Raw genomic sequence first — 27,623 nt, forward strand, 5'->3', positions numbered from 1 at the left:
CTATCCTGCTGTGATTATCTGTCTGGCTTCAGTCAGTTTGCTGTGATTAACTTTTCTATTTCAATGTAAATTATCCTATTCAGTTCAGCAGTGTCATTGTCATTAACAAGTATCGATTTTATTAGCAGGTATTGCACCAATCCAATTTCCATAAAACAAATACTGCTCTGAACTTGTTGTCAGTCATTAACCCTTTCATTACATTGCTTACCTTGCGGCGACCAGCAAGTTTGTTTTCCACCTCCTGGAACTGAGACACCAGCTTCTACCCATACTACTGGGTTCTGTTCCTCATTGCAGGACTCTCCTCTACTCCAAAAAGAAATACTTTTATTTTGCTAGATTTCCAAAGCGGCACCCTAGAATGGTATTTTCATGCCCTGTGGCCTTGCTGCAACCATTTCTTCTTCTCAGTAATAAGAATGCTTTCGTGGGCACCAGCAACCTGATAATAACTGCTACCACTGGATAAGCCTCCCTTGACCCCAGTGTGATCCCAGCAATTTGTGTAGATGACATCATGCATATGTGTTGTAATTGCACAGGCACCACTCAAATCAGTACTGCTGCCAATATGCCTGGATTGCTTGACTGGCACGTAGATCTCTCTTATAGCCCAATAAGTCTGCTGGCGCGAAGGGACAACCCAAGAAAACAGCTTCTCTCATTGGTATATGCTGGAGGATAGCTCTACCTCAATGTAAATTTTTGCTTATATCCAGAATTCAGTTTGTATTAATGGTATATTGTCCTGTTGTTATACCCTGTCTTCTAAGTTACTATCAGTAACATACAAGACTGTGTAAAATGTACACCATTTTTCCTGTTTTATATGTTTTGCCTCATTCATTCTGTTTTCCTTTATATTCCTGCTGGCAATCATTTTCAAAAAATGTAATTTCTAAGAGGAATAACTCTGGGCAAGAAATAGCCGAGAAATGCTGATAACTGCATCATGTTTCCATATAAGGAATGGAAACTTGTTCCTTAAAAGTTGGCCTTGTCAGAATTCCTTTCTCTTAATTCAGGCCTGTTACTAATAATGCAAGAAACTGCGTCACACACATCCCCTCTGACTGTCTCTCACTCTTTCTGTCCAGCGCGCCCCCACCCCTCCCAGGGCTGCTGCCGGTGTATGTGTTTGTCCCCCTCTCCGCCACGCCCCCAAGCCAGCGCTCCTGCTCTCACTCTTGCTCTTTCCCTCACTCTCTCTTGCACCACCTTGCACGCAATATGTATTGCCCTCCCTCGCGCGGCCTCTGCCAGCCCCCCCGCCCCATCCCCGTGTGCCCCCCTGCCCCGCCCCTGGGCACCCCCTGCCCCTCCCTCATTATTCATCGCATTCCCCTCCCTCCTCTCTGCCTCCCCACTCCCTTATCCTTATCTCCAGCTCCCCCCTCCTTTCCTACCCTGGTCCCCTCTCTCCCCACCCTGGCCCCTCCCCCTCCCCACCCTGGCCCTCCCATCTCCCCACACTTTTCCCAGCCTTCCCCTCCTCATCCTCACTTATTCCACCCTTCCTCACCCACTTTTCCCACTGTGCCCCTCACCCCCTCCCCCACCCACACTCTGTAATAGAATTTTAACAGAATTTTTGGGGTACCTTCACTTCACAGTCAGAAGTGACTCAAGGCTGCAGCTTGCCACTACCAAACCTGTCCCCTCATGCGCTTTCCCAGCCATCTTCCCCGCCCACTCTCCACTGCCACCCACTATGGGAAATTTCAACAGACACACTATGCCTTTAAAAAGTTCATATTCTGCAGCCATATAATTTTCCAGTACAGTCTGAGCCCTTGCTCTGGATCTGAGTTTTTACATTTTATTATTGTTTTCAGATCTTTGTGTCATTTCCCACAGTGGAAAGGGTTTGTCATTTTGCACAGTGCGTACCTTTTATTTGTATCAGTTCAGAGACTAATCCTGGAAACTCAATTACATAGAGAATAGTTTTCTTTGATATTTCAAGCTCATCTATTTTAACTTGCAAAGCTTCATTATTTTTCAAAGGTGCGGCCACAAAGGCTGTATATTTGCAACGTTTCTGTGTTTCATTTCTCTAAAAGACCACTGAATTGCAAGATGATCTTAATAGAAGAATATTAAAATATGCCTCCACTTAGTGCAAAGAGACTGTGAAATCATTAGAAGCACATCTCTGCTCCCACCGTATCAAGTGCTAGCAAGGATCTTTCTCAGGAACTGTTTATTGTTTGTTATGCTTCTTGGTCACGTTCACATGGATTCATATGGGCAGGGTGAAGGCCCAAACGCCATCCTTCAGTTGAAGTTCCAAACAAGTTCAACGGTTGGTTCAGTAACCAATAAAGTGGAGGCTTTAATTGCAGGTCATTAACCCACCCAAAGGTTTATTTGTCCTTGTAAAATTGTCACTGCAAAAATTGCTCTGGGAAGGGAGAAAAACGAGAGGGAGTAGAATCCCTTTCTAGAAGTTGGCTCATACATCAGCTTCTTCATGTGGTTATGGTGATGATTCAGGATGGCTGTGGATAAATAAAGCAGAAATGAGCCATTCAGTCCAGGCAGTCCATGTTGGATTTTCTTTGTGTTTTTTCATAAGTTATGTTTAAACAGTACAATGTGCAGGAATTGTACCACATCTAAATAAGCCCATGACAAACCTTCAGTACCTAGAATCTGCAAAATTATCTGTTGCAATATTATAAGTCTTACCAAGGGCCTTAATCAAAGGCCTTTCAATTTACAAGTACACATAATGCCCAGCTACCTTAAAATACAACGTTGTAAAGTCTAATAACACAAAAATATAGTTTTGCTCATTTTACGTAAAATAACTCCCTGTAGATGAAATGAACTAGCTTTCGTAATGCGTACATTATGTTGGCCCTCCAGATATATCTGATCACAAAGGCAAGAGAAGTTCTGTAAAATATTTTGTCCATTGACTAATGATCCCTTCCAGCCAATTACCAGGGAGATGCGGCGTGGTCATGTGTTAATTGAATAAGACAATGCTGCAAACCAAGGGCATCAAAAGTTTTCTTCTTAAATAATATGACTAACTGAATATAAAGCAAGCAAAACAGGACTTTTGGAAGTTTGTTTCAAAACAGTCTCACATCTTTGTAAGTTTCATTGAAGCATACTGGGATATAAAACAAAATTGACACTAACTCCTTTTTTGCACTGTGAAGAGGATTTTTTTTTTCCTTTTGGGCTGTTTTTGGACATTTTTTGATGCAGAGATCCAGTGGTTCACCAATTTGTGCCAACTCATCCCCACCCCACCCTGCCCTTTTAGATAGATGTGACAAATGCACGTAACATTTGCAAATCAGTCCCAGAAAGAATTTGCCAGTTTATTACCCGTTTGGCAGAACAAAGTTTCTTCCATGGGGAGGAAGATGATAGATGATATGTCTCTCTTGCTCACTGCCTTCAGCTAAACCAGGCACATAGAGTTTTGATGAAGAGTCATGCGGACTCGAAATGTTAACTGTATTCCTCTCCGCAGATGCTGTCAGACCTGCTGAGTATTTCCAGCTATTTTTGTTTTTGTGTGTGACATAGAGTTCTTACATGTGGTTCACTGCACTGTGGTTATTTCCAAGACCAGGATGTGCAGCCCAAAGGGGCAGTGACTGCTCTCCTACTAATACAAAAATCTTCTCTTCCCTCCATTTAAGAAGGTAGCTTTTGGATTCAAACTACACTCTCTGATTTGTTCTAAGAGAATGACTGACACAACATAGTGGAGATTAAGCAGTTTTATTTGTGGTTTGGCATTGTCATGGTGGAGTTGACACATGCGTCCAGGTTCCTTGGAGGCCTCATTGGTGTCATGCTCATGATGGTGTTCATGATTATTATTAGCCCCTCTCCTTTTGCCTCTTTTTGCTTTTTGCTCAAGGGGCACAGTTTGGCATTATGACTACTTGTTCATGATGTGCTTGTTGACAGTTTGGAATCTTTCCTCTCACCTGACTTCTCTTCTGAACCCAAGCATTTGTGAGTTTCATTATCCTCCTTTTCTTTGTTAACTTTAGCACTGACTGACTAACATTTGTTCATTCCTCGTCTGACAGTGCAGTGGATTATGATGACAGGTTAGGTGGAACAGTAAGGTTGCTAGATGTATTGCTGAGTCGCCTTCATGAGCCATAACCATAGAACATTTGCTGGCTGACAGCAGTACTGGTGGTGTAAATCCTGGGCTTGTCTCTCCAACTCAGTCATTATGGGGTGGTCCTATTAATACGTGCAGTTCACCATGGTGTAAGAAATGGCTTTCTATTAGCCTTATAAAATTTTAAGAAATTAATTGAATACTCTCTCTGTCTCTTTCTCCACCTCTCTCTCCCTCTTTCTCTGTTTAAAGTCTTTCTGCTGACGTCTGGTCTATTCATCAGGCCGCTATCTGACCAAGGAACAGACCTTTGTCTAAGTATAGCTAGATCTGATAGGTTCGGAGGAGTCATGTCCGTATATCTAAGAAGGTAGCAAGATGTCCTTACATGAGATGAGCAAAGATGATATTGGTGTTGAGACCCAGGCCAGGAGAGTGCCTTGGACACCTATCCTATGGTAATTGGACAATTGAATGGGACGATGTAATTGAATGAATGATCAGCAGGAGATGGCTACCAGCCCCCAAAACTTAAGTATATAAACGGGCACCTGAGAATGTAAAATCGCAAATGAAGGGAGTAGACTCCTAGGAGTGGATTCATACTAGCTTCAGCTTAACACGCTGATCAGTCTGAAGGTGTGGAAGAGATCGTTATGGCAGGCAGCAGAGATTCGGCCGTTCTGTCTATCTGATCAAGGACCGGTAAATCATCTCACCTGTCATAAGTCTACGATGTTTATTCTGGTTACCTGTTGTATTCAAACTATTGCTTCTCAACTGATACCTGTGATGGAGGATTATCTTATGAGGAAAGGCTGGTCATGTATCTTATTGAAGCATATAAAATCCTGAGGGGATTTGATAGGGTGGATGCTGAAAGGATGTTTTCCCTTGTAGGAGAGACCAGAACTAGGTGACACAGTTTAAAAATAAGGGATCTTCCATTTAAGATGGAGATGAGAAGATTTTTTTTCTCTGCAGGCTGCAAGTCTTTGGACCCCTCTTCCACAGAGAGCAGTGGAGGCAGGGTAATTTAATATTTTTAAGGCAGAGGTAGATAGATTCTTGACTAACAAGGGAGTCAAAAGGTATTGGGGGTAGACATGAATGTGGAGTTTAGGCCACAGTTAGTCAGCCATGATCTTATTGAATTGCAGAGCAGGCTCGAGGGGCCGAATGGCCTACCCCCCTGCTCCTAATTTGTATGTTCATATGTTCTCAATAAACCACTTTGAACCACTTGTTACTCCTCAACACTCCTTTTTGGGGACCCAACTGGTGTTGATGCGTTTGAATGGAAGCTATCACTGACAGGATCCAGTGAATAGATTGATGCTAGAGCCTTTACCAATGCATCTTAGGTTGTGGGCTGCCAGCTGAGTTTCCTCTATTAGCCATAATGGTTTCTACCCCACTGATTCATGAAATGTGAGATGAAACACCATATGCAGCTGAATCTGCTTTATTGGAGCAGTAGAACCAGACATGGAAGGAAAACTCCCATTAACTTCAGTTGATGGCACACTGTGTATTGGATATCTCAGTCTTTCATACAGATGATGTTTGCCGGCGCCCACCAGATCTGGATAAATAGAATGAAGAATCCCCCATCCGTGTTCACATCCTCATTGACCCATTCCACTGGATGAATACCAAACATGAGGGCCATTGTGAATTCCATTTTAGATGTAGAAAGAGTCTGGAAATATGGAACCTGAATATTTGGATGAAGGATACTCAACTGACTTTCTTCTGTATCTTCATTTGGTGTGGTGGTGTAGACTGAAGTTGCAAGGGCAGGGAGGTACCTTTTCATACTTGGGTTGGAATTCTAGGTTAGTTGGTTCTTGGACTGATTGTCTTTGAGGATTGTTGGCATTGGGGTTCCGAAAGGGATACATAACATAGTGTACATAGCAGCCCCAGGAAATATTTCAATTTTTGGAAATTAAGGCGTCAAAGCACTTCCCACCAAATACCGTCTGGTTTCACTCAGCTGTATCAACACCTGAACATCAGTTTGTCACTGATTTCACTAAACCTATGGCAATTTTAGCGGATCTATGACTTTAAATCTAGTTTTTCCCACGCGTTGTCTCCTCCCTAGTACTTGTGTATTTTCAAGCATGGCTTTCTTTTAACTAGCACATAACCACACACATATAGATTAGTTTCCCTGTGTCCATTCATATGAATGGTTTTGCTGCTTTTCAGACCTGAGCCCATCGCTTCTATTTCACTTTTTCTACCTTTTCCTTGGTCTTTTTCATCTCCTGCCATTCATCTGCGTCCTTTCTTTACTCCACTATCGATGACTGTCATGCCCAGTGAAGGCATGTCCTATTCACAACTTTAAATATGGACTTTAAATATAGCAGCTTCTGGAGTTGTCTTTATATTTTGAAATAGACATTGATGAACTCTTAAGATGGCTGCCATGAGTCAGGTGAGCTTTGCTTATTCAATATAGACTATCTCAAACATTCCAGAAAGTGCCTGCTTGAATAACCATGGGTAGGGGCCTCCCCCTTGAATGGACACACTCAGGCAGAACACTGACTATTGTTTGGAGATTCACCCAAAACACAACTCTAGACTCTGTGATTCCAAATTTGAACCTTAACGATGAGAGCTGGGCAGAAACTAGTTCATCCTGAGTAAGTGTGAAGAAATCATCCATTATCTTCATTTTGGAGCAATGGCTTTCAGCTAATCTATTCCGGGTGGACAAAACCAGTATTGGTCATGTGATCGAAACTTGCTTGAGATAATAAGTTTAATTAAAGACCCCGTGAGAATCTTGGCCAGTTTTTTTAAGAGACCACTGAAGACTGCAGAACAACAGAAACAATAAGGCGGTGCCACCTCTGCCTCTTTAGAACCGGAAGGCTATAAAGTCTTTAAAACACCTCTCACCCTGATTCCAAACTTCAAGTTCATCGGTAAAGATTTTGGACCTGATACAAAAGCTGCAAGCGTCAAACCTCTTGACTTTCTGAACATTCATCTTTTCAAAGGAATCGTGCGGTAATCCTAATATCTGACTCCAGCCATCTAAACTACAATTCAAGAATGGAAAAGACTTTCTTCGTCACCAAACCCACAAAGAATGATTTTCCTACAACAAGCTAAACACATGATCTGTGAACTATTCTTTTGGATTAACCCTTGTAAAAGTGCACTATCTTCTTTAACTGCATCTTTCTTCAGTGTGTGATGTGTGACTGACGTAGCATTTAGATTTTTCAGGGTGAGTATGTGAATAAATAATCCTCTTTATTTAAGCCCATGCTGCTGATATTTAAATTGACCACATCCTCCAGGGCTAAGAAACGCATACATCCACCAGTAGAGACTGAGGGAGGAAAGTAGAAAAGATACTTGGGCGGAGAATGAGATTTTTTTAAAAACAGAGATGTGAAAGAGCTGTAAAAGGTAAGAAGCTAAGGGAGGGGTAGGGAGACAGACTAAGATGTGATTTAGAGTTAGGGGTTACACCGCTACTGTGATGGTTTGAGCAGGGCAAGTAGTAGAAAGTATTAGCCGGGTGGGAAAATTTCATTATGGGGAGAGGTATCATCACACATGAGCCATGTCTCATCAATGCCATGATCTGAACGTGATCTCCAAATAAGCTCATGGGTGGCAAAGGCCTAGTTCACAAGTGAACGCACATTCTGGAGGGAGATGTGGAGAGTGGTGATGATAGCAGATCTATTTGCAAAATTCAAAGGGTGAGAACTGACAGCAATTCGAGGGATGGGATGGAGGTTGGAAAGATTAGCCCCTGGCAGGGACGCAGGGCAGGGAAGTGAGTAGACTGGGGTTGTTTGTTAGGTGGCATTGACATGCCTTGATGGGCCTTTTAGAAGATGCCAAGAGAGAAACACTGAAGGAACCTATAAAATTATCTAAGAGGGAATCAAGCCAGGGATGGCAGCAGGAGAGTAGAAAATATAAACATTGAAGGATTGGGGTTTGCGAGGTAGAGTACTGTTATGGACAGGGGAGGAGAAATAAACTGAAACCTGCAATTCCCTTCCCTCACTGTCTGCAATCAGTGCTTTATTGGAAAGATCACGTGTGAACGACTTCTCATCCTGTGATTTCAACCTCATCTCAACTCTTCTTACCCTGTCTCTGAATTTGCTGCCCTCTCTTCCTCCCTAAATCTCTCCCAACATGTTAACTTTCCTACCCATATACACAGCCACTGTCTTGATCTTGCCATCTGACACTGCCTTGCTACGCCTATCGTAAATATCGGGAAGGCTGAAATCATTGTCTTTGCCTGTCATACACTGTTCCTTGGCCAGCTGGTTCCAACCCAGGCAACTGTCTAAAGCTGGCTAGACCATTGGCAACCTTTGTGTTGTGTTTGAACTCGAGATGAGTTTTTGACCACAAATCCAGTCCATCACTAAGACAGCCATTTCCACCTCTAACATCACCCTGTTAGGTTGACCCTGTTCCTGTTTGTCTACTGTTGAAATCCTCATCCTTGCCTTTGTTATCTCTACATTTGATTATACCAATGCTTTTCTGGTCAACCTCCTACATTCCACGCTACATAAACTCGTGTTCATCCAAACTCTGCTGACCGTACCCCAGCTTGCTCCAAGTCTTATTCACCTATCACCTTTTGCTTGCTGATCTACACTTTCCCCAACCTGAAAGCACCTCGGTGTTAAAATCCTCATTCTTCTTTTCAAGTCCCTCCAAGGCTTTGGCCTTCCATATCTCTGTAACCTTCTTCAACTCTGCAAGTCTTTGTGATCTCTGCACTCCACCAATTCTGGCCTCTTACATATCCCTGATTTTTTGGTTCCACCAATGGTGGCTGTGCTTTCAGCCGCCATGACCCAAAGCTCTAGAATTCTCTCCCTAAACTTTACTGCCTCTCTACCTTTGGTGACTGGCACATGTGGGACAATAACAAGGATACAGGGACCTTGAGAGAAAGAGAAAATGTTCTGCTTATTCAAGATAGACCACTCGAATAATGCCGCAGCACCAGCTCAAATTGAAAATGATGCAGGGGCATGTTGTAGCTGAGCTATAAACATAAGGCTGAAAAGTTCCAAAATAAATATGAAATTAGACCCTGAATCTCCTGATACAACATTCCAAATTATTAGTATTTAAATTTGCTCACTGTTTCTTATTTTCTTTACATAGCAATCCCAGGGCCATCGACCGAGAAACCCAAAGAAAATAAAGCGACCATTGACAAGATGCTGAATGGTTATTCAAGCACTACCAGTACAGGTTGGTTTCTCTTGTAATGTCTGTTTCGGTTCTGGCTGTCGTACTTGAGAGATAAGATCTCAAGTTCAGCTATTGCATTGTAAAGAGTTTATTTGCTATCTGTATTTTTTCTACTTTCAAGCAAATTGTGTTTATCCTGGGTCTCCAATTGTTTCTTGAATGATTCAATGGTTTTCATCCACCATTATTCATTCCAAAGTTTTGACCACTCTCTGCACAAAGAATTTCAGTGTGAAGTTACTAGTTTGCACCTGTGTCGCCTCGTCTTAATCTCAAGATTTCAGAAAAATGGCACTTATATCCTAATTAATTTGGTTTGGTTTGTCCCCTCTAGGAACACAACAAAACCCTTGAGTGAACTGTCTCATGTGCACTGACTTTATAAATGTGATCAGTTGCAAGCCAGTAATCCCTGTTTGCTAGTTACCTATTTGGTTTACTGATGCCCTTTCCTCCACGGGTTGGCCTTTGATGGAAATGAACAATTGGATAAGTAATCTGATACTCTTGCTTTGGAGGTTGTGTAACAATGGTGGAAACTGGCATCTCTGCCATAGACTCAAAGAGCTGTCAGTGGCAAATATAAACAGCACATGCTAGTGATACATACATATAAAATGATGGACAGGTCCATCCAGCCTTCTCCACACGGTGATCAAGTCTTATCCGAAACTGGAATCTGATCTGCTGGTAGGGTAGGTGGGGCTGTTGTCCAATCTACAGACTTTCAACATAGACATCAGTGAAGACGTGAACAAATCATTGAAGTTGTAAACATAGCTTGGCAGTAGCTGTGCTGTGTTTTTGAGAATCTTTCCAGGTACCAAAGTACCAATCATTATCAGCTATGGAAAAACTGCATCAAGTTGTAGAGTGCCTTGCAGTTTAATCAGTGTGACCACAACTTATTAATGAATCTCCGATTTGAATTTAGGGGATTTTCAATCTTTTTTCTAATGTAGTACTTATTAAACAGCTTGTAAGATTTTTATATTTGATTCCTTTTTTTAAATTGAAAGAGATTGTTAAACAAAAATTTAGATTCCACTCTGCCTGCCATTGGAACAGAATTAGGATTAAAATCCTGTAATTACAATATAAAGTGTTACTGTGCATTGATGAGATGAAACATCTCTGCACACCAGTGTGTGCACCTGCACATCTGAGTGCTTGGGAGGTGTTCAGAGAAATGCTCAGAACCTTCCTAGATACACCAAGGCTGCTAGACTACCTGGCCAAGATTTGGGGAGGTGCAATGAGTAATTTTTACTTATCTTGTAACATCATTCCCGAGAGGCAACTTGAAGAAAATAAGAGTTGCTGAAATGACCTGACACGTACCTCACTCTCTCTGAATGTAATGGCCAGGAAGCATGCTGTCTGCCACTGCATTAATAATAAATGGCACTTATCAATATGTTTGTAATTGGTTAGTATTCAAAATTAGTTCACACTGGGTAAAAACAGTGCAGTCAGTTTGAGGAACAAGAGTTTAGCTTTCCCTTGGTGGCTAAGAAGTTAAATCAACCTTCTATTACTTAGCCAAATTTTGTTATTGGTGCAGTGTTCCCATAATGTTGGAAAAACTCAGGTCTAACAGCATCTGTGGAGAGAAAAAAAAGAGTTAACGTTTCGAGTCTGTATGACTCTTCTTCAGAGCTAAAGAGAAGTAAAATGTGATGAAATTTATACTGTTTGAGGGGGCGTGGAGCAGGTGAAGCTGGATAGAAGGCCAGTGATAGATGGAGGCAAAGGAGAGATTGACAAAGATGTCATGAACAAAAGAACAAAGGGGTGTTAATGGTAGTGATACTGGCTAAAAGAGGTGCTGATGGTGGCATTAAGGTCAGAAAGCAGACTGTGATAATAGCAGGACAAGGTAAGCACTCTGGAAAGAACAACATGAACAAGTGACAGATGGCCCTTGTGGGGGTGGGGTGGGGGGAGGGGATGATGGCGGGAAAAAGATTGAAGATAGGATAAAAGGTGGCGATAAAACAATGAATAAAAACAAAATAAGTGGATAAAAAATAAGAATGAAAAAATAAAAATTAAAAAATGAAGATGAATGTTGAAAAAAGGGGATAAAAAAGGGGATGAGGATGGAGGAGAGATGGAGAGATGGAGGTCTGAAGGTGTTAAACTCAATGGTAAGCCCGGAAGGCTGTAAAGTGGCTAATCGGAAGATGAGGTGCTGTTCCTCCAGTTTGCGTTGAGCTTCACTGGAATATTGCAGCAGGCCAAGGACGGACATGTGGGCATGAGAGCAGGGTGGTGTGTTGAAATGGCAAGCGACAGGAAGGTCTGGGTCATGTTTGCAGACAGGCCGAAGGTGTGCCACAGAGCAGTCACCCAGTCTGCATTCGGTATCTCCAATGTAGAGGAGACCGCATTGGGAGCATAGAATGCAGTAGACCAAATTGAAGGAGGTGCAAGTGAAGCGCTGCTTCACCTGAAAGGAGTGTTTGGGCCCTTCTACGGTGAGGAGGGGGGAAGTAAAGGGGCAGATGTTGCACTTACTGTGGTTGCATGGGAAGGTGCCATGGGGTGAAGGGAAGATGTGCTTGGTGGTGGCATCATACTGGAGTTGGCAGAAATGGCAGAGGATGATCCTTTGACTGCGGAGGCTGGTGGGGTTAAAAATAAGAACAAGGGGGACCCTATCGTGGTTCTGGGAGGGAGAGGAAGGTGTCAGGGCAGAGGCGCGGGAGATGGGTCAGACACAGTTGAGGGCCCTGTCAACCATTCTCTCCCCTTGTCTAGTCTCTTCCATTTCTCATTGCTTTCCATTTCTCATTCATTCATTCATTCTCATTTCATTGTTTTCCATTTCTCTCCTGGTGTTTGACAAGGTGTTTACTAAAACCCGCTTTCACAGCCATATCTCCTTTCTCAGTGACTGTCTCCGTCTCTGACTCACCCCACGTGGATTTCAACTGAAATTCCATCCCTCTTGTTTCGAACTCACCCAGGATTACAGGTATCTCCGGGACATAAAACGTCTCTCGGACTGCTGTTCCCGTCGCATTCTGAGATCCACGCTCAGTGCCATGCGCCGCCATATGAACACACTCGACCTCTCCCTCCAGCAGCACCGCCGCACCCTTTTTCAAAGCTGCGCGTGCCCCCAGTTTCATTTTATTCTTCGCCTCATCCGTCGCCTCAACAAGAAACCTTTTCTCTTTCTCTCAAGTGCTAAGGAACGCAAGCTCCAACAACTCATCGACACCAACACCCATCTGGGACCCTCCACCCCTGCTTGTCCCTCCGTCCCCACCCCATCTTCCAATCCCAGCCCCAGCCACGTATTCACTATACCCCCTGACCTTCCCCTCTCCGATGCTGAACGTTCAGTGCTCAGCTAAAGGACTTAGCTTCATACCCTTACGCCCTCATCTCAATGAATTTCGGGCTCGGCATGATGCTGAACTCTTCTTCCACCGTCTTCGTCTCCGTGCTCACTTCTTTGGGCAGGAGTCCTCTCCCTGTTCAACGGATCCTTTTACCCACCTCCAATATTCTCCCTCCACCTGGACCCCTCCCTCTGGATTCTTACCTTCTCTTGATCTTTTCATTGAGAACTGTCGGCGTGACATTAGCCGTCTCAATTTCTCTGCTGCTCTCACCCATTCTAATCTGTCTCTCTCTGAACTTACTGCACTCCGTTCTCTCAGGTCCAACCCCAACATTGTCATCAAACCCGCTGACAAGGGTGGTACTGTTGTTGTCTGGCGCATTGACCTCTACCTCGCGGAGGCTGAGCGTCAACTTGCAGACACTTCCTCCTACCTCTCCCTGGACCATGACCCCACCACAGAACATCAAGCCATTGTTTCCAGGACTGCCACTGACCTCATCTCCTCTGGAGATCTTCCTCCCACAGCTTCCAACTTGATAGTCGCCCAACCTCGGACGGCCCGCTTCTACCTCCTACCCAAAATCCACAAACAGAACTGTCCTGGCAGACCGATCGTGTCAGCCTGTTCCTGCCCCACGGAACTCATTTCTCGTTATCTTGACTTCCTTCTCTCTCCCCTTGTCCAGTCCCTTCCCACCTACATCCGTGATTCCTCTGACACCTTACGTCACATCAACAATTTCCAGTTCCCTGGCCCCAACCGCTTCCTCTTCACCATGGATGTCCAATCCCTCTACACCTCCATCCCCCACCAGGATGGTCTGATGGCCCTCAGCTTCTTCCTTGAGCAGAGGCCCGAACAATCCCCATCCACCACTACTCTCCTCCATCTGGCTGAACTTGTTCTCACACTGAACAATTTCTCCTTTAACTCCTCTCACTTCCTCCAAATAAAAGGTGTGGCTATGGGTACCCGCATGGGCCCCAGCTATGCCTGTCTCTTTATGGGGTATGTGGAACATTCCTTGTTCCAGTCCTACTCCGGCCCCCTCCCACAACTCTTTCTCCGGTACATCGATGATTACTTCGGTGCTGCTTCATGCTCTCGTCGGGACCTGGAAAAATTTATTAATTTTGCTTCCAATCTCCACCCCTCCATCATTTTCACATGGTCCATCTCTGACACTTCTCTTCCCTTCCTTGACCTCTCTGTCTCAATTTCTGATGATAGACTATCCACCAATATTCATTACAAGCCTACCGACTCCCACAGCTACCTCGACTACAGCTCCTCACACCCCGCTTCCTGTAAGGACTCCATCCCATCCTCTCAGTTCCTTCGCCTCCGTCGCATCTGTTCTGATGACGCAACCTTCAAAAACAGCTCCTCTGACATGTCCTCCTTCTTCCTTAACCGAGGTTTTCCACCCACGGTCGTTGACAGGGCCCTCAACCATGTCCGGCCCATATCCCATGCATCCGCCCTCACGCCTTCTCCTCCCTCCCAGAACCATGATAGGGTCCCCCTTGTCCTCACTTATCATCCCACCAGCCTCCGCATTCAAAGGATCATCCTCCGCCATTTCCGCCAACTCCAGCATGATGCCACCACCAAACACATCTTCCCTTCACCCCCCCGGCGGCATTCCGTAGGGATTGTTCCCTCCGGGACACCCTGGTCCACTCCTCCATCACCCCCTACTCCTCAACCCCCACCTATGGCACCTCCCCATGCCCACACAGAAGATGCAACACCTGCCCCTTCACTTCCTCTCTCCTCACCGTCCAAGGGCCCAAACACTCCTTACAAGTCAAGTAGCATTTCACTTGCATTTCCCCTAACTTATTCTACTGCATTCGTTGCTCCCAATGCGGTCTCCTCTACATTGGAGAGACCAAACGCAAACTGGGCGACCGCTTTGCAGAACACCTGTGGTCTGTCCGCAAGAAAGACCCAAACCTCCCTGTCGCTTGCCATTTTAACACTCCACCCTGTCCTCTTGCCCACATGTCTGTCCTTGGCTTGCTGCATTGTTCCAGTGAAGCCCAACGCAAACTGGAGGAACAGCACCTCATCTTCCGACTAGGCACTTTACAGCCTTCCGGGCTGAATATTGAATTCAACAACTTTAGATCTTAAACTCCCCCTCCCCCCATCCCCACCCCATTTCTCCCCACTCCCCCTTCCTTTTTTTTTTCAATAATTTATATAGATTCTTCTTTTCCCACCTATTTCCATTATTTTTAAATCTAAAACTAAAACTTTGTTAGTCTTTCCACCCCACCCCCACTAGAGCTGTACCTTGAGTATCCTGCCTTCCATTCTTAATTAGCACTTTTCTTAGATAATATCACCACCTTCAACACCTCTTTGATCCTTTTGTCTGTGACATCTTTTGATTATCTGCTCCTATCACTGCTTGCTTATCCCCACAATCACCCCACCCTCAACTTCTCTCTCCCCCCGCCCCCCTACCTTAGACCAGCTTATATTTCACCTCTCTCCTAACTATACTCAGTTCTGCCGAAGAGTCGTGAGGACTCGAAACGTTAACTGATTTCTTCTCCACCGATGCTGCCAGACCTGCTGAGTTTTTCCAGGTAATTCTGTTTTTGTTTTGGATTTCCATCATCCGCAGTAGCTTTTAGCTTTTTGTTTTTATCTCTTCCCACCTACATCCGCGATTCCTCTGATGCCCTACATGATATCAACAATTTCCAGTTCCCTGGCCCTAACCGCCTCCTCTTCACCATGGACGTCCAATCACTCTACACCTCCATCCCCCACCAGGGCTCTTCGCTTCTTCCTTGAACAGAGGCCTAAACAATCCCTATCCACCACCAGTCTCCCCCTACCACTGCCCCACAAGGGCCAACTGTCACTTGTTCATGTTGTTCTTTCCAGAGTGCTTACCCTTGTCCTGCTATTATCACATTCTGCTTTCTGACCTTAGTGCCACTATCAGCGCCTATTTTAGCCAGTACCACTATCATTAACACCCCTTTGTCCTTTTGTCCATGACATCTCTGGCAATTTCTCCTTTGCCTCCACCTACCACTGGCCTTCTACCCAGCTTCACCTGCTCCACCTCCCTTAATCAGTATAAATTTCATCACATTTTACTTCTCTTTAGCTCTGAAGAGTCATACAGACTCGAAACGTTAACTCTTTTTTCCCCTCCACAGATGTTGTTAGACCTGCTGAGCTTTTCCAGCATTTTCTGTTTTTGTTTCAGATTTCCAGCATATGCAGTCTTTTGCTTCTATGTTCCCATAATGTTGCCTTGTTTTACTTTTGTGGTTGGCAGTGTACTTAAGAGCTGGGAGTGGATTCGGGTAGTCAGAAGCACTGTACAGCTATTACAATGCTTCTCTTTCTTTTGGTGGTTCTATTTTGCATTTGTCAAAGTTCAGAGAAGTGTTTACCTTAGTTGAGTCACTGGATTATGCAGATTCCTCAGTTTAATATTAAGCCATACAAATAAGGAAGTTGCGGTTGGAATTTTTTGTCTTTCTTGAGTTAGCTGATCTCAGGTGGAAGCGATAATAGGGACATTATGTTTGACCTTTGTGACCTTGATGTCACAACGTCTGTCATTGGGTAATTGTTGGAATCCATTATTAAGGAAGTAATGGGGCATTTGAAAAGTCAAAATGCAATCCATCAGAGTCAGCATGGTTTTATGAAGAGCAAATCGTGTTTGATTAATTTGCTAGAGTTCTTTGAAGATGTGACAAGCCAAGTGGATAATGGGGATCCTGTAGATGTAGTATATCTGGACTTCCAGAAGGCCTTTGATAAGATGCCGCACAAAAGATTAAACACAAGATAAGATCACGCGGAGTTAGGGGTAATATATTAGCTTGAATAGAGGATTGGCTAACCAACAGAAAGCAGAGAGTTGGGATAAATGGGTCTTTTTCTGGATGGCAAGCTGTAACTAGTTGGGTGCCATAGGGTTTGGTCCTTGGGCCCCAACTATTTACAATCTATATTGATGACTTGGATTCAGGGATAGAAGGTATTTTAGCTAAATTTGCAGATGACACCAAAATAGGTTGGAAAGTAAGTTGCAATGAAGAAATAAGAAATTTACAAATGGCTATGGACAGGTTAGGTGAATGGGCCAAAATTTGACAGATGGAGTTTAACGTGGATAAGTGTGAGATTATCCATTTTGGTTGGAAGAATAAAAAGGCGATTTATTATTTAAATGGAGAGAAACTTCAGAATGCTTCAGTGCTGAGGGATCTGGGTGTTCTCGTGCATGAATCGCTGAAAGCTATTCTGCAGGTACAGCAGGTAATAAGGAAAGCAAATGGAATTTTGGCATTTATTGCTAAAGGAATAGAGTATAAAAATAGGGAAGTGTTGTTGCAACTGTACAAGACCGCACCTGGAGTACTGTGCACAGCTTTGGTCCCCTTACTTGAGGGAGGATGTAGTTGCACTGGAGGCGGTTCAGAGGAGGTTCACTAGATTGATTCCAGAGATGCGGAGCTTGTCTTATGAGGAGAGATTGAGCAGTTTAGGCCTATACTCGCTAGAGTTTAAAAGGATGAGCGGAGATCTAATTGAGGTATATAAGACGCTAAAGGGGATAGACAAAGTAGACGTGGAGCAGATGCTTCCTCTTGTGGGGCATTGTAGAATGAAAAGCCATAGTTTTAGGCTAAGGGGTGGCAGATTTAAATCAGAGATGAGGAGGAATTACAAAGGGTCGTGAATCTGTGGAATTCACTACCTCAGAGTGCAGTGGATGCCGGGACACTGAATAAATTTGAGGAGATAGACAGATTTTTAATTAGTAATGGGTTGAAAGGTTATGGGAGAGGGCGCGAAATTGGAGTTGAGACCGAAATGAAATCAGCCATGATCGTATTGAATGGCGGGGCAGGATTGAGGGACTGAATTACCTACTCCTGCTCCTAGTTCTCATGTTCTTATGTTATGTAGGGAACGAAATATCACCTTCAGTACTTGCTTTCAGTCATGATTCAGTACTTAAAAGATATGCCTGTCTGAACATGGGATGTAAACACACCATCAATCCTGCTGTGATTTCCTCCATGGCCTGTTGATGCTCACTGCCCAGCCTTTTAAGTGAAAAATAGCCACTCTGGAAGACACTGATAGTTGACCAACTCCTGTGGCGGCATTACCTGACAAAACATTAATTCCTTCAGGAGAAGTGGTGAGGAAAAGTTGATGGAAAAATGTATCAACTGTCTAACACACCAGTCATTTACTATTAAAGCCCTGAATCCCTGCTGACTCATTAAGCTAAAATTACAAGATTGTAGCTAATGGCTACATTGAAAAAAACTGTGTACATTTTAATAGAAGACAAAAGCATTGATGGTTTTGTGTTTAACTGGGCATGTTTGCTTGATTAGCTGTATTTGATTTGGATGCCACTGAATAGAGCCTGAAGTTTTTACCTGGATTAGTTTCCAAGTGTCACCTAAAACAAAAATAATCATCCCAGAGGGAGTTGACCAAAGGTTGCACTGTTTGAGTACCTTGTATTCATTTAGGGTCTTTAGCATTCAGAAGATCTCAAAGCTCTTTGTACGGGAGAGAGAATTAAAATATAGATTAAGGGAATAAAAAAATGGAAACCAAGTTATGATGCAGGATTATGAGAGGTGAACTGAATGCTTAGTGGAAAAAGTGGCTGTTTGGAAAGTTGTAAATTTAATGCAGTAGTGGATAGGAAGCTCATAGAGGTTAGCAAGGTTGGGAGTGCAATGTGAATGGAATTTAGTGCAGAGCAGGATGTGTGCAATTGAGTTCTGAACTGGTTGTAATTTTTTTTTAATTTATTGTTTCACAGGATGTGGGCATTGCTGGCTATGCCAGCATTTAATGCCTATCCCCAATTGACCTTGAGAAGGTGGTGGTGAGCCACCACCTTGAACTGCTGCAGTCCATATATTGTAGATACGCCCACAGTGCTGTTAGGAAGGGAATTGTACGATTTTGATCCAGCAATAGTAAAGGAACAAAGTGAAGGTGTGTAATATTACAGAAGCGGAAGTAAGCAGTCTTGGTGGTGGAAATGTTTTGGAGTTCAAAGCTCAACTGTGATTGAACAGAACACCAAGGTTTTGCCCAGTCTGGTTCAATCTGCACAGGGAGCTGAGGAGGGGATAAGTTTATGCCCAGGTCCGAAAATGGTGGCTTTTGTTTTCCATTAATCCATATTTCATGATGCCCTGTCTAATGAAAATCTGTGATCTCAATCTTGAGCATTTCAATTGACCACCAGCATCTGCAGTGTTCTGGTGGGTGTGGGGAAGAGAGTTCCAGATTTTCACTATCCTTTATGTGATAAAGTATTTCCTGATTCACTTCTAAATGGCCTAATTCTAATTTTAAGATTATGTTCTGTTGCTCTGTCTTCAGGTAGAAAATCTTCCTCCCATGTCAAACTACAGCAAGTGTGTGATTGGGGGCAAATCTTTGAAGGCTCCCCTGGTTTTGACTCTAGATATTCTAGGACTGCATTACCAGTGTCTTGTTTAGTCATGGGCGGTTTTCATGTTTGTGTGTAATGTGAGACCATTTAGGATGGATTTTTTTAACTGTTTTTAGTGGTTTTCCAGAAAATAACATAACTGATGCCACTGTCATTCAGAATGTTCAGAAGATAATTCTCTTGAGTTTGATGTAAAATCTGAGCCTTACTCTTGACAGATAGGCAGTGATCATTTGGGGATTCAACATTATTTGAAGTGTGATTATGCATGTTAAATTGATGGGGGGTTGTTCAAGCCACTAACAACTCAATAGCTCATAGGCACAGGACATAATTTAAAGGAGCTCCCAGTGGCCAATCTGGAACATCAGTTCACCACTGCAATCTTATCACCACTCTACTTGTAAGCCTGTACTGTTGGGAAGGGCGGCACAACAGAAGCAAATGACTAATAGTTTCTGTATTTACTTTTTTTCTAGCAAATGCACAGTCATCATCATCTTCCACATCCACTGCATCTGGGAAAACTGGTAAACCTGCTTCTGGCATCACCAAGCGATCTCTTACAGAAACTGGAGAGAAATCGGAGGTTTACAAATCCATCTTCACATCCCATAGCTCAGCTAAGCGGGCAAGAGAGGAAAAACCCAACTGGATCACTCACACAGCTTACTACTACTGAGATGGCTGGCAATGCTTTAAAAAAATTCTTGTCTTTCCCTGCCTGGTTTTAAATTGATGGGATTTAACTTTATTATCTTTAAAAGCCCTTCTTGTGCTATTACATGAAGGGGAAGTACTTTTTTGTAGAGTTTTGTAGGTCTCCTCAGTATGTGAGATGTTAATAACTTGCTCTTTATATGATGCTATTCAATTATTGAAGATATTGAACCCATATGCTGAAAATGTACCTTGAAAGGTACAAGTGCTGGCTAGCAATGCATTATCAATCTACAACCTCAATCTGGCTAAAATCCAGCCTGCTGGTTTACTGAAATAATTTTTTGCTAAGGTATCTGATGACATGTCCATCTCTGGTTAATTAAAATTTTCACCAAATGTTCTTTGTGAGCGTCAGGTTTTACACTCAACCACAAGCACTGGTCATTCTCAGCAAGAAATATATCCTTCCTTCTTACTGATGAGAATATTATAAATTTGGTTTAGTAATTGAAAAGAGAAAACACATGTAACCAAATCCAAATCCTTCAGTTGACATCAGGATGATTTTGGATATCCTGGGTGAATAGGGCTCCTCAATGGCAGAAAGAAAATTGCTAGTTTTTCTGTAATCGCTGACCAAGTGTCTCATGGCATCTTGTGTAATGAATTACTGTGAAATACAGCAACTGTAGGCTAACAGTGCAGCAAGATTCTTCCAGACTGCAATCAAATAAATGACCGCAATCTTTTCTAGTGGAATTAGTTGAAAGAGGTATCTTGATTAGGAGCACTTATTCATCTGCTTTTCAAATAACCAGACAGGATTCTTAATATCCACTGGAACAGGCAGGTGAAACCACTGCTTAAAAATTCTTCTGACGAATATGTGAAACCACCATACATGGCATCACAGAGTGGTAGGATGTAGATTAAAGAGGTCAAAAGAGGTAGGTGGAAAATCAAATGGGGAGATTCTATTAGTCTGTCACACTTTCCAAGTGGTTGGTCTAGAGTTGGGGCCTGTTGCCCTACCTGCCATTTTTTATGTTATAGATTTCTTTTTATTCGTTCATGTGATGGGGTGCTGCTGGCTAGGCCAGCATTTATTTCCCATCCCTAATTGCCCTTGAGAAACGACTGGCTTGCTAGACCATTTCGGAGTCAACCACATTGCTGTGGGTCTGGAGTCACATGTAGGCCAGACCAGGTAAGGATGGCAGATTTCCTTCCCTAAAGGGCATTAGTGAATCAGATGGGTTTTTCGCACAATGATTTCTTTTCACTTTTAATTCCAGATTTTTATTGAATTCAAATTCCACCATCTGCCGTGGTAGGATTCAAACCCAGGTCCTCAGAGCATTACCCTGGGTCTCTGGATTACTAGTCCAGTGACAATAACACTATGCCACTGCCTTCCCCCCCAAAATTGTCTTGAGTGGTATGACCATACCACATGGCTCCTAGTTTTTGTTTGGTATAAGCATTAATGTTCTATTGCTTTCTTTTTTGATTCAAAACCCAATTGTCATGATGTTTAGCTGTTTCCCATCACTACACGCTATTTCCTGGCCAAGGGAACAGAAAAATGAACTGCCTATAAACACCTGTCAGTGTTGGCTTTATAATTGGTAGATGCTGTGCAAGTACTGTCCAAGTTTTTATGAACGCTAATTGTCTTTTGCATCTAGACACCGGTTCCATTTTACAGTGTCCCCCAACAAGCAACCCAGTTCAAAAGCTCAGAGACGTGAGTTTTTCTATAAAACACATTTGGTCTGCCACTGTCTGCACCATAAAATTAAGCCTCATACTACCAGGAGATGGAACCCTACAGTAGCTAGGATTGGCTCGGTTATTGAAACATTGGAGTGCAGTTCAGTGAAACTATGGGGTTAATTTTGGTGTGGATGGATGGGTTGTCCAGCTCCTCTGTCCAATTTAAAAAATATATTCCTTGTTTTGAAAGAGACAAATTGTGCACACAAGAGTCCTTCTGAAATGCTCGCATACCACTCAGTTCAAGGGCAATTAGGGATGGGCAACGAATGCTGGCCTTGCCATTGACACCCACGCCCCATGAAAGAATAAATTTTAAAAAGTGTTTTTATTAACTTCCTATCAATGCAGGTGTGCAAAAACGAAAATTAAAAGTCTCTACAGGGTTTGGGTGGAAGTGGTTTTTTATTGCTTTTTTATTTTTATTATATAAACAACAATTTTACCAATAACTTCCTGGCTGAGGGATAAGACTTCTACCAACTTTGCCATTGATATGAATTAATAGCAGTAAAATTGCACTATTTGCATGAAGTTATAACTTTGTTTTTGACTGACTGGAGGAAGTTGTGGTAAAAGTCTCAGAGCGAGGCACTGGCAAACTTTGAGATCTCACAAGTGCCATCTGGTGGAGCACTGGTCAACTTATTACCACTTAACCTCAGAAACCCAGGCTGGGATTTTCCATGCCCGCCAGCGTCGGGCATGTTTGGTGGTGTGAGCGGACAATATGGTGTAATCGGTTTCACGACGGTGTGAAACCAGTTCGCAATCGTTCCGCTCAGCTTGCCTATATTGGGCCGAGTTCTCCACCTTCGGACAACGGGAACCTCATTGTAACACATCAGCATATCATTATTAGGCCTGCCCACTTGAATCATTACCCCACCCCCCCCCCCACTGGATCGTCCGCACACGTCGGCAGGAAAACACCTCAGTAGAACACATCTTGACAAGTGTGACATGCACAAGTCAGGACTTACCCGCAAGGGCCTTGCTCACATCATGGACATCCGAGGAGCAGAAGATGCTGGAGCCCGACATCAACGGCACACTGGAGGATGTCGACGTTGATGGCATACTGGGTGGATTCTCATGGACATGGTTCTGCTGTGAAGCAAGTCATGGAAGTTGGAAAGTCACCGTTGATCCTCACAATGGTTGATGACAGAGAGGGTGGGAGAGGAAGGTCTAGGATTGGCTGGGAGAGAAAGAGATATCAGGGGGTGGGGTTGGGAGGGGGGGAGAATGAAGGTGTCGGGGGTGAGGTTGGGAGTGGGGGAAGTGAAGGTGTCGGGAGGCGAGGTTGGGGGTAATAAAGATGTCAGGGAGGCTGGGGGGAGGGAGAACGGGGGAGATATTGGCAACTGATGAAGTGTTGTAAAAGGGGGTGGAAGGTGTAAGGGAAGGCATGTGGAAAGGGGAGGGAGAGGGGAGAGTGTCCAAGGCGTGCAGAGAGGGGAGGGTGCCCAGGGGAAGGAAGGGGAGCGGAGAAGGGAGGAAATAAGGGTGGAGGGGGTGCGGAGAGGGGAGGGTGTCCAGGGAAGGAAGGGGTGCGGAGAGAGGAGGGAATAAGGGTGGAGGGAGTGTGGAGAGGGGAGGGTGCCCAGAGGGAGTAAGGGTTGCAGAGAGGGGAGGGAATAAGGATGGAGGAAGAAGTAAGAGTGGAGGAAGGAGTCAGGAAAGGGGTAGGTGTAAGGCTGGAGGAAGGAGTTGGGAAGGGGAGGGACTGAGTGGGGTGGAGTCTGAGGGGACGGACTTGGGGGGTGGAAGTGGCATGAAGTGGGGAAGGGGTGCAGAGTGGGGATTGTGCACGTGAACATGCATGGTTCAGGGGTCAGATAGGTCCATGTCTGCTTCCTGGGGAATGAGCTGAGGGTGGGTATGGTATGAACGAATGGTGAGAATAACCGAGGACAAAGTGAGGTGGGAGGGTGAAGGTGCGGCGGAAGCGATAGAAGGGATGGCAAGGGTGGTTGGTGGAAACGTGGAGGAAGACACGGACGACCCTGGAGGTGGGAAGGAGGTGGCCGGGGAGGCGAATGTGGGTGGGGGTGGGATTTTGGGAAGGAAGGGAATGTGCACGTTCATTTGGACATCCCAGAAGGAAAATGGTTGTGGCTGGTAGGTCACGGAGGGGAGGTGGAAAATGATGACAGGGTGGTGGGGGCGGTCAGCTGTGATGGTGGAAAGGAAATGGGTGACTGGGGTAGGGGAAAAGACAGGGGAGCTGACGAAAAAGCGAATCCAGACCATGCTGTTCAAATCGAAAGTGAAATGAGAATCATAGTGGGTGAAATCAAGTGCTGCATGGGACTGTGATCAGTGAGTGGGCGGAGATGCAGGTCAGTTCAGATGGACAACTGAAAGCGACCCCAGCAGGCAGCAGTGAAAATGCTCAGGACATCGAGGTGAGTGTGATACGTGAAGGACCCGCATGCGTGGGAGAGTGCTTGCACGAGGCTCTGAAAGGCCCTGCCCCACACACACTTCTCCTTCCAGAATCACTCATTGGTCAGCTGCTCCCTCTGCGATGATAGAGGACAAAGTTGAGGGGCTCACAGGGAAAGGGGACTCAGAGGGAGAAGACAGCCTCTGAGATTCCTGAGTGGATGACCAATGTCACTCCTCCTCTAGGGTGCCTGAGGGCCCCAGCCTGATTCCTTGAGGGGAAGGAACACCTGGAGGGACGCCGAGGTGCCCCGCTTTCCTCTCGCGTTGCCAATACAGGAACTCACCCATGGCTACCACGATGGAGTGCAGGTCTGTGTGCATCTCTGCATTCTGCTGGACCAGGGTCTCCATGGCATCCACCATCCTCCCCATGGAGATCCCCATGCATGCATATGTGGGCACCACTTCATCAGAGAGCAGGCGGACGCACTCCTGCAACTCAGGTGCCACTCTGTTAAGGGCTTCCAACAGCTCTGCGTGATGTTCCCCCACCTTCTGCTGACTCCTGGATGAGTTGGAAGGCCGAATCCAGAGGGTTCATCATCTGACTCGGACCTCACAGATGCCTCTTCCCCAGCAGTCGTCCGAATGCTTGGGAGCTCAACTTAACCTGCCTCCTCATACTGCGTACAGGTGTTGTGAACCTGAGCCTGCTCTAGATCTAGGTCCCACCGAGGTGTGTGTCTCTGAGCTGGTGGAGGGTGTGGGTAAGCGCTGTGACAGGTCTTCCAGGCTGCTTAATTCCAGCTCTTCAATGGAGGAGGTGTCCTATTGGCTGCAGATGAGGATGTGGCTGGAGCTGAGGGACTGGCTGGCTGAGGGTGTCGGTCGCTTGGCAGAGCTCCCTGTGAACCAACATAGAGATAATTCATGCATGGCAGCAGAGTCAAAAGCAGGAAAAAGAGCACTCAGTCTCGTTGAGGGAGGGATGCTGTGGTGCAAGATCCTTAGGTGGGTGTTCGCTGCCAAACTTACCATTGCCGCAGGCACGGTCCACATCCTCACCAGTTAGCATGATGGCACACTCCTCAAAGTGAGTGAGGGGCCTAATGTGGACCACTCCACCCCCGGTCTGGGACCTCTCCCTGCTGACGTGAGCCAGCTTCTCCTGCATAGAAACAGTTGGAGAGAGTGTGAGCAGGACACATGGCACTGCATGGAATGTTTGTGTGGTGAGCGAAGCCATGGACAGGGTGATGACGTGAGCTCCAGAGGGTATGAGCTTGATGGAGATGTGAGGGTGTGTGTGAGAGTTAGTGGTGTTGTCCCTTGAGGTGTGAGATCCCTGTGGATGTGTGATGGGTTTGTGAGTGTGTGAGTGATGAGGAGAGTGAATTACCCTGGCGGACCTGATGAGACCATTCATCCTGTAGCGGCACGGGGCAGCTGTTCTCTTTTGCAGGGCATTAGTGCTGACCACCGCTACCATGGCCACCCATGCTGGATTGGTGATGCTGTTGCCCATCCTGCAGCCAGAGCAGGAGTAGAGGACATCATGGTGGGCCTCCATGGGCATTCCAGTGATGCGTCCTTAAGCCTGGGGGCTGCAGTCTTTTTTGCCTTTTGTGGACATTTTCTCTTCAGTAGTTGTGGGCTGGAAACACTGAGATGTGTGTGCGTGGCTGGGCTTTAAATATGGCGCCCGGCGTGCTGAAGCGGCGAGGTGATGGCATTGGGGGAGAATGAGAGCCATCCTGCCATGGAAATTGTGTATTTCCCGGGACTGCACAATCAGTGCAGCCTATCTGAGATTAAACGGCATGAAAAGCCGCCGCTGTGGCCGGCAGGTAAAACCTCGGGCTGAATCGTCCCAGGTTTGCACTAAGTGCGGTAGCGGGCGGGTAAAACGTTTTGCCCACCGACCACAATGGTGGGTTTTCACACCGTATCATCCCAAACCCACCACATTAGTTATCCATTCCCAGGAAACTTGCCATTTCCATGGCAGGCGGGCTCTCATTCGCCCGCCACGCCATCACCTCGCCACTTTCTCATGCCAGGCTCGATATTTAAAGTGCAGTCACACGCAAACCTCTCAGTGCTTCCAGCCCAGGACTGCTGCACAGAAGATGTCCACGAAAGGGAAAAAGACTGCAGCCCCCAGGTTTAGTGATGTGTCACTGGAATGCCTTTCGGACACAGTGGAGGCCCGTCATGATGTACCCTATCCCCGCTGTGGCTGCAGGACGGGCAGCGGCATGACCAACCAGGCTTGGGAGGTGGTGGCACTGGTGATCAGTGCCAATGCTGCACAGAAGAAATTGGCCATCCAGTGCAGAAAGAGGATGAATGATCTCATCCGTGCAGCCAGGGTATGGCAACCATCTCATCACTCTAAACTCACGCACTCAAGCCCATCACACATTCACTGGCATCTCACTCACTGCCAGCACAAGCCACATCACCACCCGTCCTCACACATGTACCCTCACATCTTCATCTGGCCTCATCTCCTAGAGCCATAGGGGTCTACAGCACAGAAAAAGGCCCTTCGGCCCATCGAGTCTGCGCCGGTCAAATAAATACCTAACTATTCTAATCCTATTTTCCAGCACTAGGCCCATAGCCTTGTATGCCATAGCATCGCAAGTGCACATCCAAATACTTCTTAAATGTTATGAGGGTTTCTGCCTCTACCACCCTTTCAGGCAGTGAGTTCCAGATTCCCACCACCCTCTGGGTGAAAAAATCCTTCCTCACATCCCCTCTAAACCTCCTGCCCCTTACCTTAAATCTATGCCCCGTGGCTATTGATCCCTCCACCAAGGGGAAAAGTTCCATCCTGTCTACCCTATCTATGCCCCTCATAATTTTATTCACCTCAATCATGTCCCCCCTCAATCTCCTCTGCCCCAGGGAAAATAACCCCAGTCTATCCAATCTCTCCTCATAACTAAAATGCTCCAGCCCAGGCAACATCCTGGTAAATCTCCTCTGCACTCTCCCTAGTGCAATCACATCCTTCTTATAATGCGGATTCCAGAACTGCATGCAATACTTTAGCTGTGGCCTAACCAGCGTTTTATACATTTCCAGCATAACCTTCCTGCTCTTATATCCTATGCCTCGGCTAATAAAGGCAAGTATCCCATATGCCTTCTTAACCACCTTATCTACCTGTCCCGCTATCTTAAGGGACCGGTGGACATGTACACCAAGGTCCCTCTGATCCTCGGTACTTCCCAGGGCCCTACCATTCATCGTGTATTCCCGTGCCTTGTTTGCCCTGCCCAAGTGCATCACCTCACACTTATCCGGATTAAATTCCATTTGCCACTGATCAGCTCATCTGACCAGCCCGTCTATATCCTTCTGTAATCTAAGGCTATCCTCCTCACTATTTACCACCCCACCAATTTTCGTGTCATCCTTGAACTTACTGATCAACCCTCCTGCATTCAAGTCTAAATCGTTTATATATACCGCAAACAGCAAGGGACCCAACACCGATCCCTGTGGAACACCACTGGACACAGGCATCCAGTCACAAAAACACCCCTCAACCATCACC

The 27,623-nt window shown here is 45.2% G+C and overlaps 2 protein-coding genes and 2 pseudogenes across 3 annotated transcripts in view; 1 reads left to right on the plus strand and 3 right to left on the minus strand.

Annotated features, from left to right (window-relative positions):
• Window positions 1–20,278, plus strand: part of rtf2 (replication termination factor 2) — a 177,066-nt gene extending 156,788 nt beyond the window's left edge. Inside the window, exons 8-9 of the mRNA XM_078555501.1 lie at window positions 9,290–9,379; window positions 19,699–20,278. Coding sequence (XP_078411627.1) covers window positions 9,290–9,379; window positions 19,699–19,901 — 293 coding nt within the window. The 3' untranslated portion in view covers window positions 19,902–20,278. The remainder of the gene's footprint in view (window positions 1–9,289; window positions 9,380–19,698) is intronic.
• The window catches only part of gcnt7 (glucosaminyl (N-acetyl) transferase family member 7), a 717,682-nt gene that overhangs the window by 103,137 nt on the left and 586,922 nt on the right, over window positions 1–27,623 (minus strand). The gene's annotated exons all lie outside the window — the stretch shown is intronic.
• On the minus strand, window positions 3,558–4,834 carry LOC144689097 (transcription factor 12-like; annotated as a pseudogene).
• Window positions 5,355–6,012, minus strand: LOC144689098 (transcription factor 12-like; annotated as a pseudogene).

Source organism: Cetorhinus maximus, chromosome 13, assembly GCF_964194155.1.
Source record: "Cetorhinus maximus chromosome 13, sCetMax3.hap1.1, whole genome shotgun sequence".
NCBI classification, from domain to species: Eukaryota; Metazoa; Chordata; class Chondrichthyes; order Lamniformes; family Cetorhinidae; genus Cetorhinus; species Cetorhinus maximus.